General features: G+C 45.9%; 1 protein-coding gene across 3 annotated transcripts in view; it reads right to left on the reverse strand.

Annotated features, from left to right (window-relative positions):
• Positions 1 to 11,245: 11,245 nt before the first annotated feature.
• The window catches only part of ADCK1 (aarF domain containing kinase 1), a 118,904-nt gene continuing 116,570 nt past the window's right edge, over positions 11,246 to 13,579 (reverse strand). For all 3 annotated transcript variants that reach the window (XM_070415842.1, XM_070415832.1, XM_070415823.1), the window contains one exon: positions 11,246 to 12,978. In XM_070415842.1, coding sequence (XP_070271943.1) covers positions 12,807 to 12,978 — 172 coding nt within the window. In that variant the 3' untranslated portion in view covers positions 11,246 to 12,806. The remainder of the gene's footprint in view (positions 12,979 to 13,579) is intronic.

Raw genomic sequence — 13,579 nt, forward strand, 5'->3', positions numbered from 1 at the left:
CTTTGCCAGTGGCAGTTGCTGGGGCATGAGTTTTTGCATTGGTCATTAGGCTCCATATTCTACAGTCCATCACCCACCTTGGGGCTATGGGCAGTGGAGGGCAGCTATGTGGGTCAGCAGCAGCTGTCTCCTATTTTTTTGTTTCTTTGCTTCCATGTAATTTCCATCCTAATTTCAAACATGCAGGAAAGAAAGGCGTGCAATGAACACCCAAGAACCATCCATCTAGTTTCAACCATCATTAATAACTGTGCCATTTTTTGCCTCATCACTGAACCATTCCACAGTAAATTTAAAACATCATGACACTTCACCCATAAATATTGCAACGTGTATTTCCAAAGAGCAGGGATATTTCTCCAATTAATAATAGTACCAATATCATACCTAACAATAATAGCAGTAATCCCTAATATCACCTAAAACTTACTTCCAATTTCTACAATTATCCTAAAATTCTATTTTAGAACCATTTCTTTGAAATCAGAATCCGGTAATTTTCATGCAATTAATTTATAATGCTTCTTAAGTCTTGTCTTATCTAGTCCCCCTCCTGACATTGACTCTGAAGAGACCTGGCCAGCTGTCATGTAGACTGGCCCACATTCTAAACATGTCTATTTCTTTATGCTGTCATTTAATTATCACTATTATTTCCTGCAAAATGAAGTAGATCTAAAAGCTTGTTTTTTTAAGCAAGATTTATTCAAGTATAATTTATATATAGTAAACACCATCCTTTTTACATTTTATGCATTTTGACAATTGCAAAATGCAAACAAGTCATGTAATCTAACAGCTTGGTCTGATTCAGATTAAGATGATAGGTCAAAATACTTTAAAGTGATGCCATGAACTTCCTACTGAATTTCCTATCACATCTGCATGTGCATAATATCTAGTTGTCCCACTCTTAATAATACTGATTTTGAACACTGGGTTTCTGCAGCTTTCTTATCTCTGAATGTGTATATTTTCTATCCCGTGCAATAAATTACTAGGAACTGGGTAGCTTAAAGCAACACCTACTTATTAGCTCACAGCTCCGTAGGCCAGAAGTCAGGCGTGGCCTTGCTAGATTCTCTGCTCAGGATATCACAAAAATAAAATCAAGGTGTCGGCAGGCTACGTTCCCATCTGGAACCTCACAAAAGTTGTTCTGACTTTAACTCAGTCTGAGTGATTTGTTACGGGAAAATAAGACCGATACTACTCAGTGGGGCCCTGAGAGGCATTTGTCTGCAACCCAGAGGATGCCTACTAGCACCATTTTAAAAGTTGGTGGAAAACCTAGCACAGTAACCTAACACAGGCCGGACCACCAAGAGAGCACATCCTTTGGGAAGGAAGGCTTGGGGCATTCCATCAGATAGAGAACCCTGAACAGCTGAATGCTGGCTCAGAGCAACAGGAACAAGAGACAGGTGGCAGAAGAAGAAAATGCACCAACCTATAGGGACAACATTTCAGTGACTCCATACAAGTCCCTAGTTCCTAGTAACCATCAGAGAAAGTCTGCCCAGCGGGCACCAGTTATTTGATGTTTCCCTAACGCCTTGTACTTGGTGTAACAGGTATGTGCTAATCTCTGGTGTTAGTGGAGGTGGTGCCTTGATTGTAGATTGGAATTTCCAAGGAGGAAGAACTTGTGAGGTTATAGGAGCCGGCTCCCTCTCTACACAATGAGGAAGGGGGTGCCCAGAGTGGTCAGCAACTAGTCCAAGGCTCCTGAAGTTAGTGGCGAAGGCAGGATGAGAACCCAAGCCTCCTGCGCCCTCCATCTGGAGCGCTTTATGGTAGGGCATTTCAGCCCCCTTAGGAGCCCCCTCATTTACTTGGTTGCACTCTAAGTGTGCCCTTCCTGTATTTCGTGGTGAGCATGGAGTGCACTGGGGATGGGATCCTCTATCACTTTGGGACAGTCTTGATCAGCTCTTATCAAAGCAGTTACAGCGCAGCAGTGAAAACACGAAAACGAAAGCCTGGCTTCTGACGCCAGCGTTGCCGAATGGTCCTGGGCAAATTCTTACACCCTCTCTATTCATGTAGTTGTCTGTAAATGAGGAATAGTAATAGTATTGAACTCATACTATTCAACGTATGTGTAGCAGCTACCTCACCTGATGTTCTCTTCCATTTTGTCAGTCTTGGGGAAAAAAGGGTGCTGTTTCCTTAACATCCTGTAACTGCGGCCTTGAGTAACCAAGCATTTAGTGTCAGGCAGTGGGAGGGAGGGAATGGGAGAGCACGAGAGCTCGAGATTTAAAATATGGCCCCACTATTTTTGGATTATAATTGAAAATATGGACTATCATTCATTCAGCAAGTATTTACTATTCAGGGAATGAATGGAACAGATTCAAAACTTAAGCAAACATTAGGAATAAGACCCAGACTCCCTCCACCACTTCCCCCAACCCAACCCCAATTTAAAATGTATATATATATATATATATATATATATATATATATATATATATATTTATATTTCCAACCGGGTGGGAGGGGAAAGAGTCAGGGGAAACTATGAAAGCTGAGACATCACCGGATCCCCTTTCTTTGCACCTATTTTAAGTCTCAGGAGTCCAGAGGGATGTGATGTCACAGGACACCTGTGACCATTTCCCTGGAAGAACCCCTCTGGGCTGGAGACAAGGTCCCAGAAAAGAACCATTTCTAGTTTATGACCTCTGAGGCCCTGTGTCCCAGCACGGTTTAGGAGTAGCTTCCTGTGACTGCTGCACAGAAGTCACCACACAGCTGCCCTCCCTGACAGGTGGACACAGAAAGGCAGCAGGCAGACTTGGTCACTGTCTCCAGGAAAGGTAAGCAGGGCTGAAACTGACCATAGACCAGTTCAGCCCAGTAGATGCCCACACAGCTGGACAACATCCAAGGCAGGATGGCCCTTCTGGATGTCCTGTCCCCACAGAAACCCTCAGGACTCAGGGGAGAGGGGAGAAATGACTTTGATGAAACCTCTCCCTCCTGGCTGAATGGGCTGAGTCTGAAGTGGGGGCAGACAGGGGGAGGCAGGCGGAGGCTGAGGTGCACAAAAGCAGAAAAGTGCTGTGTCTGTGTGGCAAAGTGTGAACAGGAAGGGACAGGTCGGAGGAGAAAGGGTCCCACCTCCGTGATTCTCAGCCTGATGAGCTGTCATCAGACCCGTTGCGATGACAACAGATGTGATTGCAGCTCTCCCCCTTTCCTCTCTGAGAAACAGCCCAATCGCCAACACTGCTTTCCTTTGATTGCCCAGCAGCTACATCTGTGTTCCTGGAAGCTGAGAACCTGCAGGGAACAAGGAAACAGCAGAGGCAAACGAGGAAGGAGACGAGGTGGAGGCACTCCGGGAGCAGGTCCTTTCCATTTTGGTCGCTGGTTCCGAGGGGTCTGAGTCAAGCTCCCAAATGGACCATCCTGCCTGCATCCCTGGGAAAGTGGACATTCAACCACCCTGACGCCAGGGCTCTGCTGGTCCTTAGCATCCCTGGAACAGAGCGAAGACAGGATGCTTTACACAGGGTTCTGGTCACCTGGTAATCCAGGCCTACCTTTCCCACTACAGAGAGTAGTAACAAACTGGTCTTTAGGAGAATTGATCCTTAGGCAAAAGGGTTTTTTGGCAATGTGACTGCAGGCCAGTTGGCTTTCGAACTGGTTTTAAACAAGATGGGAGGCAAGGGAAACAGTGAGGGGACAAGATTTGAACCAGGATGGTGTTGGTTGAAAGGCAGAGATGGTGAATACAAGACATATGAGGAAGCAGAGTCTATGGGGGTTGCTCTGAAGGTCAAGGAGGGGTAAAGGCTGATTCCCAGCTTTAGGACCTGGGTGACTGCTGGCATGTTTACCTTTGTCTCTCCTTTTTTTTATTTTATTTTATTTTTTTTGTAGGACCCAGCTCATCCTAACAAGGCATGTGGCCCATAGGCTGCGAGTTTGACATGCTTGTCCTAGGTGGACAGGATGCTTCCATATACAGGAGGTACTACATGAATAAATCACTTAACAAATGCCTAACCAACCTCAGGGACATTTCACCTTCATTACTACATCTGAACTCACTTGGTGAGCCACTTAATACAACCACTACTGGGAGAAGTAAGAAAGCATACCCGGCCCTATAAAAGAACATGGGAGGACTGAGAGGACTGGGAGGATGTAACCCCAACGCAACTGAGCAGTAGTTGTCCTGACTAGACGATCTCCTAAAGTTAGCTGAATAACTTTGCTTTGGCTTCCCCCTCAAGGAATGACAGCACCAGAAAGAAAGGTGATCTAGTGGCCCTAGCACCTTGCTATTCAAAGTGTGGTCTGTAGACCAGCAGCAGTGATACCTGGGGGCTTGATGGGAATGCAGAATCCCAGGCCCCACCCAGCCTGCAATTCGGACTCTTCATGTAACAAGAATGCATATTCAAGTTTGAGTAGCAAGGCCTTTGATTACAGAGAGAAAGGAAAGAGCCCTGAGAGAGGGTCAGGAGTAGGAGGACCCATAAGGTGACTAAGAGCACCTTACATGGCAGGTGTTCATTGTATCTATTAATTTCTAAACTAATTATTATGCATCAGTCAAAGAAAGAGAAAACCAGTGAGACCTAGAGTACAATGTGTGACATCTGGTGCCAAAACCAGCCTGCCCGATGCCAGAGTGCAGCCATGTGAGATTTTGAGCACACAGTCATTCACAGGTAAACTAGAAGGGCAGCGGGGCTTACTCACCTGCCACTTCCCCCACCAAATCCTTGACAACTACAAACACTATCCCCTCATCCTCCCTCCTTGGTAGAAATTGACCATTTCCTACTTTATTCCCAGCACAAAGTAGGCGCTCAATAATTGTGTGCCAAATAATGAAAGTGTTGTGCTAGCAGGCTTAGATCAATTAGTGATTGTAATTGAAACTGAATGTAATTAATTATATAATTTGGGGGCTGTTCAAGTTTAATTCTCCTAAAATTACATCATGAAAATAGGGCAGGAGGAAGGATTACGGATAGAAGGAAAGGAGCCGTGAGTAAAGCTTCCATATACAGTAGGTACACATTGAGTTACCAACAGTAAAAGATTCACGCGACTGCCTAACTAGGGGGTTCTCATCCAAATCCCATTTGGACACGGAGTCCAAAATCAAAGATTTCACCTCAGAACCAGGGTGATGCAGCAGTGGACACTCTCAGCAGTGGCTCTGCTCAATCGATTGGGGACATCGATTTGTCTTGATCCATTTCTACTGCTGCTCTCCATGCCATGTGAATCTCTTTCCTACTCGCACAGACTCAGACAGTGTTAGAGCTAAAGAAAGGTCTTTGTAGAATCTTTTTCTTTAATCCTCACCTGAGGATATGTTTCCATTTATTTTTACCGAGAGAAGGAGGAAGGGAGGGAGGAACATTGATGTGAGAGAGAAACGTGGATTGGTTGCCTCCTGTACGCACCCCAACCAAGTATTGAAACTGCAACCTTGAACTGAGCCCTGACCAGGAATCAACCTACAACCTTTTGGTGCACAAGATGACACTCCAACCAATTGAGCCAACCAACCAGGGCTCTTTGGAGAATCTTCAGATCAGTGGTTTTTAGCCCAACCAGACCTAATATACCTTTTACAATAACTATTTTGTATTGCCCCTTCCCATCCTGAGATGAAATCCATAGAAACTAGAATCTATCTATATATTGTAATTTTTAAAAGTCACACTGACCCAGGTGGGTTGCACTGGCTATTCAAATGCGAACTCTTTATTGCCATTGGTTATGTGCTTTCCCAGGATGGTGAACAATAATTCCTAAAGAAACAAATCATCCCTCAGCTCTCATGGTAATTGCATTCCTGGAAAATTTAAACCCATGCCAAAAAAAAAATGCTTTGACTTTACATGTAAAACAATTAGGTTGTCTATTCAGTTCATTATAAACAGGATTTTCATCACACAAATATTCTGTGTGGCATTTAGAAATCACACAGGTCACAAGAAAATTCTTTGTTGAATGAAGCTGTGCTGCCCATAGGAAGATACCTAGCATCCCTGGTGCCACCCACTCGGTGCCAGCGGCAACCCACTAGTCAGTCATCCTGAGAATAAAAAATGTGCCCACACATTTCCAGGAAGTGCCTGGGGATAATAGCATCCTACTGAGAACCACTGATGTAACTCAATCTCCTAACCTTGCAGGTGAGAAATCAGAGGGTGGGGAGGAAGAGATTTGCCCTAAGTGATCCATAGGTCTCTGCACCCCTGCCCCCGCTACCACCCGGCCAGGATCTCTCCTAGATGCAGCAGCTTCCCACAATGAACACTGCTGAAGATCAGGCTCTTGCCTTGAACACCTTTGGTTCCAATATACAGACTCAGGATGGTGCCCCATACCCCAGAAGTTCAAACTCCTTGCAAAAGAAAACATGGCCATACAGTGTCCATGAAGTCTTCTAAGCCAGGGAATGACATCTTAATGCCTTTAGATCAATCTGCCCAAGTGAGCCCAAGATGTCTCCTCCCCATCACCAGAAAGTTAGGAAAGTTCTGTCATGTGAAGTTAACTTATTCTTCCTCTTATGTTCATTACGGAGAGCCCTTACTATCCCAAGTAAAGAAAGGATCCTATTTTGAGAGCAAAATTAGCAACGGAGCATTACATGCCAACTCTGCTCATTCAGTAGCAGTTGACCGGTATGCTGTATTAAGGATTCTGGAGCCATATCCCAGCTCAATCCACAAGGATGCAGTGATCAATTTGTGGAATCTGCATTGGCCATGGTAGGGGCTGGCAGCCCTATGCCAGATATTTGCCATGTCTGTTTTAGAAACCCAGACAAATCCAATCTACTTTTCTAGGTCAAAGTTCATTAATTTTATCAATAACAGTCTATTTCATTCCAGTGGGGTTTTTTTGTTTAAAATTTTTTAAAAATATGTTTATATTGATTTCAGAGAGAGGGATAGAAACATCGATGAGAGAAAAACATCAGCTGCTTCCTACACACCCACTACGGGGGATTGAGCTGGAAACACAGACGGGTGCCCAAACCAGGAATCGAATTGGCAACCTCCTGGTGCATGGGACCACCCTCAACCAACTGAGCCACACCAGCCAGGCTCCTTGTTTAAAATGTGATACAAATGTCTCCTTCCTAATGGTTAATGCAGTTCAAGCATGAGATATATTATTTTGCTACAAGTGGTGGTACCAGGACCTCATCTCAGAATCTTACTTACTCAGTACATGAGTTGAGCATGTTATATACCAATCATTGGCAAACCTGGCAAATCTATACTAATAAAAGGGTAATATGCTAATTAGACTAGACATCTTCTGGACGTCCTTCCAGACAATGCCACAGTGGCAGGGACCGAGGCAGAGGCGGTTAAGGGCGATCAGGCTGGCAAGGGAGGGCAGTTAGGGGTGATCAGGCTGGCAGGGGAGCAGTTACGAGGCAATCAGGGCGACAGGGGAGCAGTTAGGAGGGAATCAGGCCAGCAGGCAGAGGCAGTTAGGGGCAATCAGGCAGGCAGGCAGGTGAGCGGTTAGGAGTCAGTGATCCCGGATTATGAAAGGGATGTCCAACTGCTGGATGTCCCTTGTGGAATCAGGCCTAAACCAGCAGTCATACATCCCCCAAGGGGTCCCAGATTGGAGAGGGTGCAGGTTGGGCTGAGAGACCCGCACCCCCACCCCCTGTGCATGAATTTCGTGCACCAGGCCTCTAGTTATATATAACAATCATCCTTTTTCGAGGTCGCTAATTCATAAAATAATATACATCATACAAAACAATTAATACATACCAGATTCCATCTGAAATCTATGTGCCATTAGTTAAGGGATCAAGTTGACACAGTGCATAACAATTGATTATAATTAGGACCTTGAATATTTCTTGCCAGGACAGCTATATTTTGAGGAAAGTGTCTAGACAAAATGGCTAATATTGGTTAGTTTTAAAGTTAATGGTCGTAGAAAATCTAAAAAAAGAGTCCGTAGGAATATAGGAATACAAAATAATTCAAAAAAAAAGCTGCCTGTTTAATAAACACTTTTAGAAATATAAATTTAAGTCAAATGCGCTTGCATGAATTAGTTTAAAAAAAAACCTTAAAATGAAAAAAATGGCAAGAAATAATAGGAAGATCAAATAGATCTGATCAAATAGATCAAGAATACTTAATTTGAGATAAACTGGTCTCAAATTTGAGAATTGATCCTTAGGCAAAAGGGTTTTTTGGCAATGTGACTGTAGGCCAGTTGGCTTTCGAACTGGTTTTAAACAAGATGGGAGGCAAGGGAAACAGTGAGGGGACAAGATTTGAACCAGGATGTTTGAGAGATGGTGAATACAAGACATACGAGGAAGCAGAGTCTATCGGGGCTGCTCTGAAGGAGGGGCAAAGGCTGATTCCCAGCTTTTGGACCTGGGTGACTGCTGGCAGCATCATCCACTGAGACAGTGAATGCAGGCTCCTTGGTCAAAATAAAACTTGGGGAAATACTGGCCTAGAAGAGAAGCTTAGGGATGGCCTCATCAAATCTTGCTTCCAAGTGGAGTTGCCAACCTGCATCACTGGTCTCCAAGAGTTGTTTAAATCCCTTTCTTTCCTCCCAGACCACAGACTCCCAGCTCACCACTGCCTCCACTAGCAATAGCCTCCCTCCTTATCCAAAACCAGTTCCTTTTGTCAGAGAGACCACAGTTCCTTACAGGCAGGCATCATGTCCAATTCATCTTGTCTCTCCACTCCTCCCCCAATGAATGGGTGTTGAAGGAATACATGCATGAATTCAAGCATGTATAAGTGACCACACAATGACCAATGAAAGGCCTACTATGGTCTTCACTGTCCTGGTGTCAGAGCATCCAAGAGACAAAGAAGTGTCCCTGGCCCTCTGAGGACTGCACAGGGCAGATGGACAGTTGAGTGTGGGCGGTGGACGTGGAGAGAAGTGTCAGGAGAACTGGGAGGAGGCAGATGGACAAGGGCAGAGTAGTCTTGGGAAGGACTTGAGTGATGTCACAGATGTAGAAAGCAAAGGGCATGGATATAAGGAAAAGCAGAGAGCAGAGTGAACAACAAAAGCAGGTCATGGAGATGGGTAAGCCTGGCATCTGTAACACATCAAGGTCAGCCTGTTTAGGAATCTCACAACCCAGAAAGGGAAAAGGGTGACGACCCTCACATGAGCTCTATGTCACTCAACCAGTCATGTGAAATTATAGAGAAGCTTCCCCACACACTCCAGCTCCCCAACTCGTCCCTGGTTAAACATGGGCTCTGTGAACTGGCCAGCCAGCCTCAGGCCAATAGGGAACACCTATGTGAGACTTTGTTTATCCTAAATGCTCCTAGGGATGTCTCTGTCAAATTAATACTGTGATTAAAGAAAGAGCTCCTGTCAGCTCTCTGGGGTGGCCTGTGTGGACAGCAACAGCAAAATCAATAAGAGAAATTAAGCCTATTTCAGCCAAATAGCCAGTTTCTAAGAACCCAACGGGGCATGACATATTTAAAAAAGCATATCCATACAACTGGCATCCAGCCAGAATGGCATGGGCCTCTGTGATGGTTTTGACCAAAGAACAGCATATAAAGTAGCCAACCAGCAATAACAGTAACAACAGCAATAACAGTAAGAACTTACTGTAATTTAACCTTATTTTCTCCTGCAGCTCTCTGGAGAGTGTCCAGTCTATAATTGACTCTTTATTTTCCATCCCTGTAGATACCTCTACTATTCTCCTTCAGACTTCCTCTAGGCTCTCCACGTCCTCCAAACATGGTGAAAAGACACCAGAGTGATTGCATCCACTAAAGAATTTGTCTGGCCCAGCCCATGTCGCTCAGTGGTTGAGCATCAACCCATGCACCAAGAGGTCATTGGTTCAATTCCCGGTCAGGGTACATGTCCAGGTTGCAGGCTCGATCCCCAGTAGAGGGCATGCAGGAGGCAGCTGATGCATGTTGATGTTTCTCTCTCAATGTTTCTATCTCTCCCTCTCCCTTCCACTCGCTCTAAAATCAATAAAAACATATTTTTTTTAAAAAAAAAGAATTTATCTGGTCTTTGTCCCTGGTTGCTGGGAGAAAACCTCTAACTCCTTGGAATTTCCCAGTGATGGGAGTATCTTTGATCTTCATGCTGTGCCCCTTGAATAACACTGGAGTTTGTACTGAGTGATTCAGGACTGGGGGGGGGGGGGGGGGGGGGCGGGGGGGAGCATGGGATACCCACCCCATCTGACTGGGGAGGGAAGAGGGGCTGGAGGTTAAGTTCAGTCATGTGGTCAGTGATTCAGTCAATCCTGCCAGTGTAATGACCCCTGACAGAAACTCTGAACATTGAAGCCCATGCACACACTGCTGTCCCGAAAGGGTGCTGTGTGCTGAGTCCATGGGAGGGGACAGGGAAGCTCTGCACCAGGACCCTCCCTGACACCCCCTCATGCAGCTCTTCATTTGGCTGGTGCTGACTTGTATCCTTTATAATAAAACTGTAATCACAAATGTAGTAACTTCCTGAGTTCTGTGAGTCATTCTAGCAAATTGTTCAATCTGAAGAACTGGGGAAGCCTCTAAATTTGTAGTTAGTTAGTCGGAACCACAGGTGGCCTGGGGACCTCCAAACCTGCAGCTTGAGTCTCATGGGGAACCGTGACCTTAAGCCTGCAGGGTCTGCAGTAACTGAGTGATCAGTGTCAGATTTGCACTATGGAGTGTAGTAGTCCAGGTCCATCCTGTCTTAGGTCCCGGGGGACATGCTGAACTCAGTCTGCATTTTCCAGGATTTTTTGTCTCCCTTACCTATCCATTCCCCCACTTCCACTGAAAACCCAATGTCCTCCAAAATCAGGGTATTTGAGACCCAAGGAGCAAGTGCGACCGTATCTACAGCACTGTGGGATAGAAACAGAGAATGGACCACCCCTCAGCAGCTGTGTGACTTCAGGCAAATTACTGAACCTCTCTGCTCTCGGTTCCCATCTCTGGAAGATGAGGCCAATGACCCCTCTTCCTGATGGGACAATTCAATGATGGAACTTATTTACACATGGAAGACACTTAATAATCACCAACCTGCTCCTCTTCTATTTTCAAACTCTCCCATACCCCAAACTCTCCCAGCCTCTCTACTCTCCCTGGATATCCGTTCTGGTGCTGGGTCCACTGGCAACATGCTTATGTTTTACATCCCAGGCCAGCAGGAAGCCAACCATTAAACCAAAAGTAAAAAGCAAGTAACCATTACCTTGAATAAAAAAAACATATTTACTTCAGTGGCTATAAAAGACACCATAAAATATAATATCCAGTATGTATCCTCATGATGAGTAACAGATTTTGCAAATTATTCTTTCAAGCCCTTGGGCACATCCAACTAGTCACTAAACAATTAATTCTTTCAGGAAATAAAGTGATTGCGACTCATCTGTGGTCAGTGGGAAATCTGCTTGTTGTATTATGAATAATGCGAACAGAAAATAAGATGCGAATTTGGGGGTTTTCTGCCCCTTGGATGGAGTGAATTAAATACAGCTCCTGTCCAGTAAGAGCTAGGGCCTACTGAATCTGGGTGTGACCCCTGTGGACAGTGACAGGGCAAAGAGAGGGAACCTGTCTCCAGCCAGCTCAGAGACCATGCTCCCCTCCAGCAAATTCAAACTTCCTTCAAGTTAAATGTGCCAGTGTGGGTGGGACTTATGGTCCACCCTGACACAGGAGGAATTAACGAAAGTGGGGAGACATCCAACCCAACAGCACCTGGAGAACACACAGGGACAGCAGTTAAAGCAGGTGTCCTGGAAACAGGAGCAGATGTTCGTTCTGGGAGAGGGGCAGACTGGCCACAGGCAATAAGGTAAAGCACAGGATCCAGACAGGTGACAAGAGGGTTTCAGAGTGGAACCCTAGCCCCAGTAAGTGAGGTTCAGATTACAGTCTCCAGGACTGGGGGGATCACACGATGAACCAAAGGGCTAAGTCAGGAAGCAATTATTAGAACAAGGCAGGTGCCCAGTGAGAACCCAGGGGTTTCAGCTGAGCCTCTGAATTCCTGGCCTTGGGCTTCTTAACAGCTCCAATGAGGTCTAAGTCCTGGAGGATGAGAGAAACGTACAAGAAGCAGGAAGTAGCCCCGCAGTGGCAACCTGGCAATGCAGGGGCAAGAAGCCAGGCAGAACACAATGGCATGTGGGTCTAGGTCCACTCCTGCCTAATGCCCAAAGTGGATTCACTCCCACCTAGACTAAAAATCCCACTGAGCAAGACCTGAGGGGTTTCTTTACCCAAGGGGGTCCCCAGTACAGCAGTGAACCCATGGCTGTGGCACAGCCTGCCTTAGAGGCCAAGCCACACGCTAAGGGGCGACACCTGTGGGGAGTGTGAGGCCAAGAAGAGGGAACCTGTCTCAAGCAAGTTCAGAGACCCTGCTCCCCTCCCAGCAGAATCAAACTTCCTACAAGTTAATGTGCCCTCTGTGGGATTCATGGGCCACCCTAACACAGGAAGGGCTAATGGAAGTGGGGGGGACATCCCACCCAACAGCACACTCCAGGACTCAGAAAGCAGACTGTGTGCCATCTCCCTGGATAAGGAGAGAAACTACTGTCAGCTTGTGGTTCAGACAGGGCTGTGGTGGGACAGGAATCCCAGAGGTGGAGTAAGTGGTGCCACAGACAGTGACCTCAGGACTCCAGACCACCATGTGGCAGAAACAGGGCAACTGGTAGAGACATGAGTAACGGCTGAGTGGAAAGACCCCGTGCCCGCCATAGAGTCACACTGGAAAAGGGAAGAGAATAGAAAGTCCACTCAGTGTGGAGCAGGCAACAGCCAGCAAAGCAGGGCCAAGACCCAGCTGGCCAGCTTCAGCCCCTTCACACGCAGAATGAGTTCATGGAGGCTGATCTGCCACAGGCTGATGGTCTCACTGAAGGAGATCTGGGTCCTTCTGAAGAATGAACAGGTGTTCTTCTTGTTGTTCCTGCAGAAGGAGCAAGAAGAAAGGAGAGAAGAGAGTTAAAGAGGAAAGAGACACTCAGGATCATTTAGAAAAACATAAGAGAGTGGTTTTGCCAAGTCACCAGCTCCCTGCCCCAATGGACAAATCCTGGTCGCGGATCAGACCATTGCCCAAGCAGAGACCAGAGGAACTCAACTATTCCTAGGAGTTTTCCAGATAAGTAGGATAAGCAGGGGCAGCTGTCTCACAGGGCATCGAAAACATAGTGGGGCCCACTAAGTACAGTGTTTCAATGCTTCCATTTTTCCAAAAGCAGAGTTAATATTTATCAAACCAAGAATCCCCCAAACTCAAATATAAAAGCTTTCCCACACTTCTGAAGGTCAGAGTCACCTGAAAACCTGGTCAGGTGGTCCTAGGAGGCTGAAACCATTATGGATGCAGCCCAGCTCAATCCCTCTGCACCAGCAAAAGGGCACAATGAAAACTGATGTTTCTGATGATGACCTATTCACAACTTTGTTTTCAGGGCCCTCGAAGGAAGAATGAATCATGCTCAGCCCTTTCCGTGTACAGTCTATGTTGCTATAATCTAATGTGATATTTGATAGTGGGTACATGA

Source organism: Myotis yumanensis, unplaced genomic scaffold, assembly GCF_028538775.1.
Source record: "Myotis yumanensis isolate MYYU_CA2020_CCGP unplaced genomic scaffold, mMyoYum1.0.hap1 SCAF_1, whole genome shotgun sequence".
In the NCBI taxonomy this organism is placed as follows: Eukaryota; Metazoa; Chordata; class Mammalia; order Chiroptera; family Vespertilionidae; genus Myotis; species Myotis yumanensis.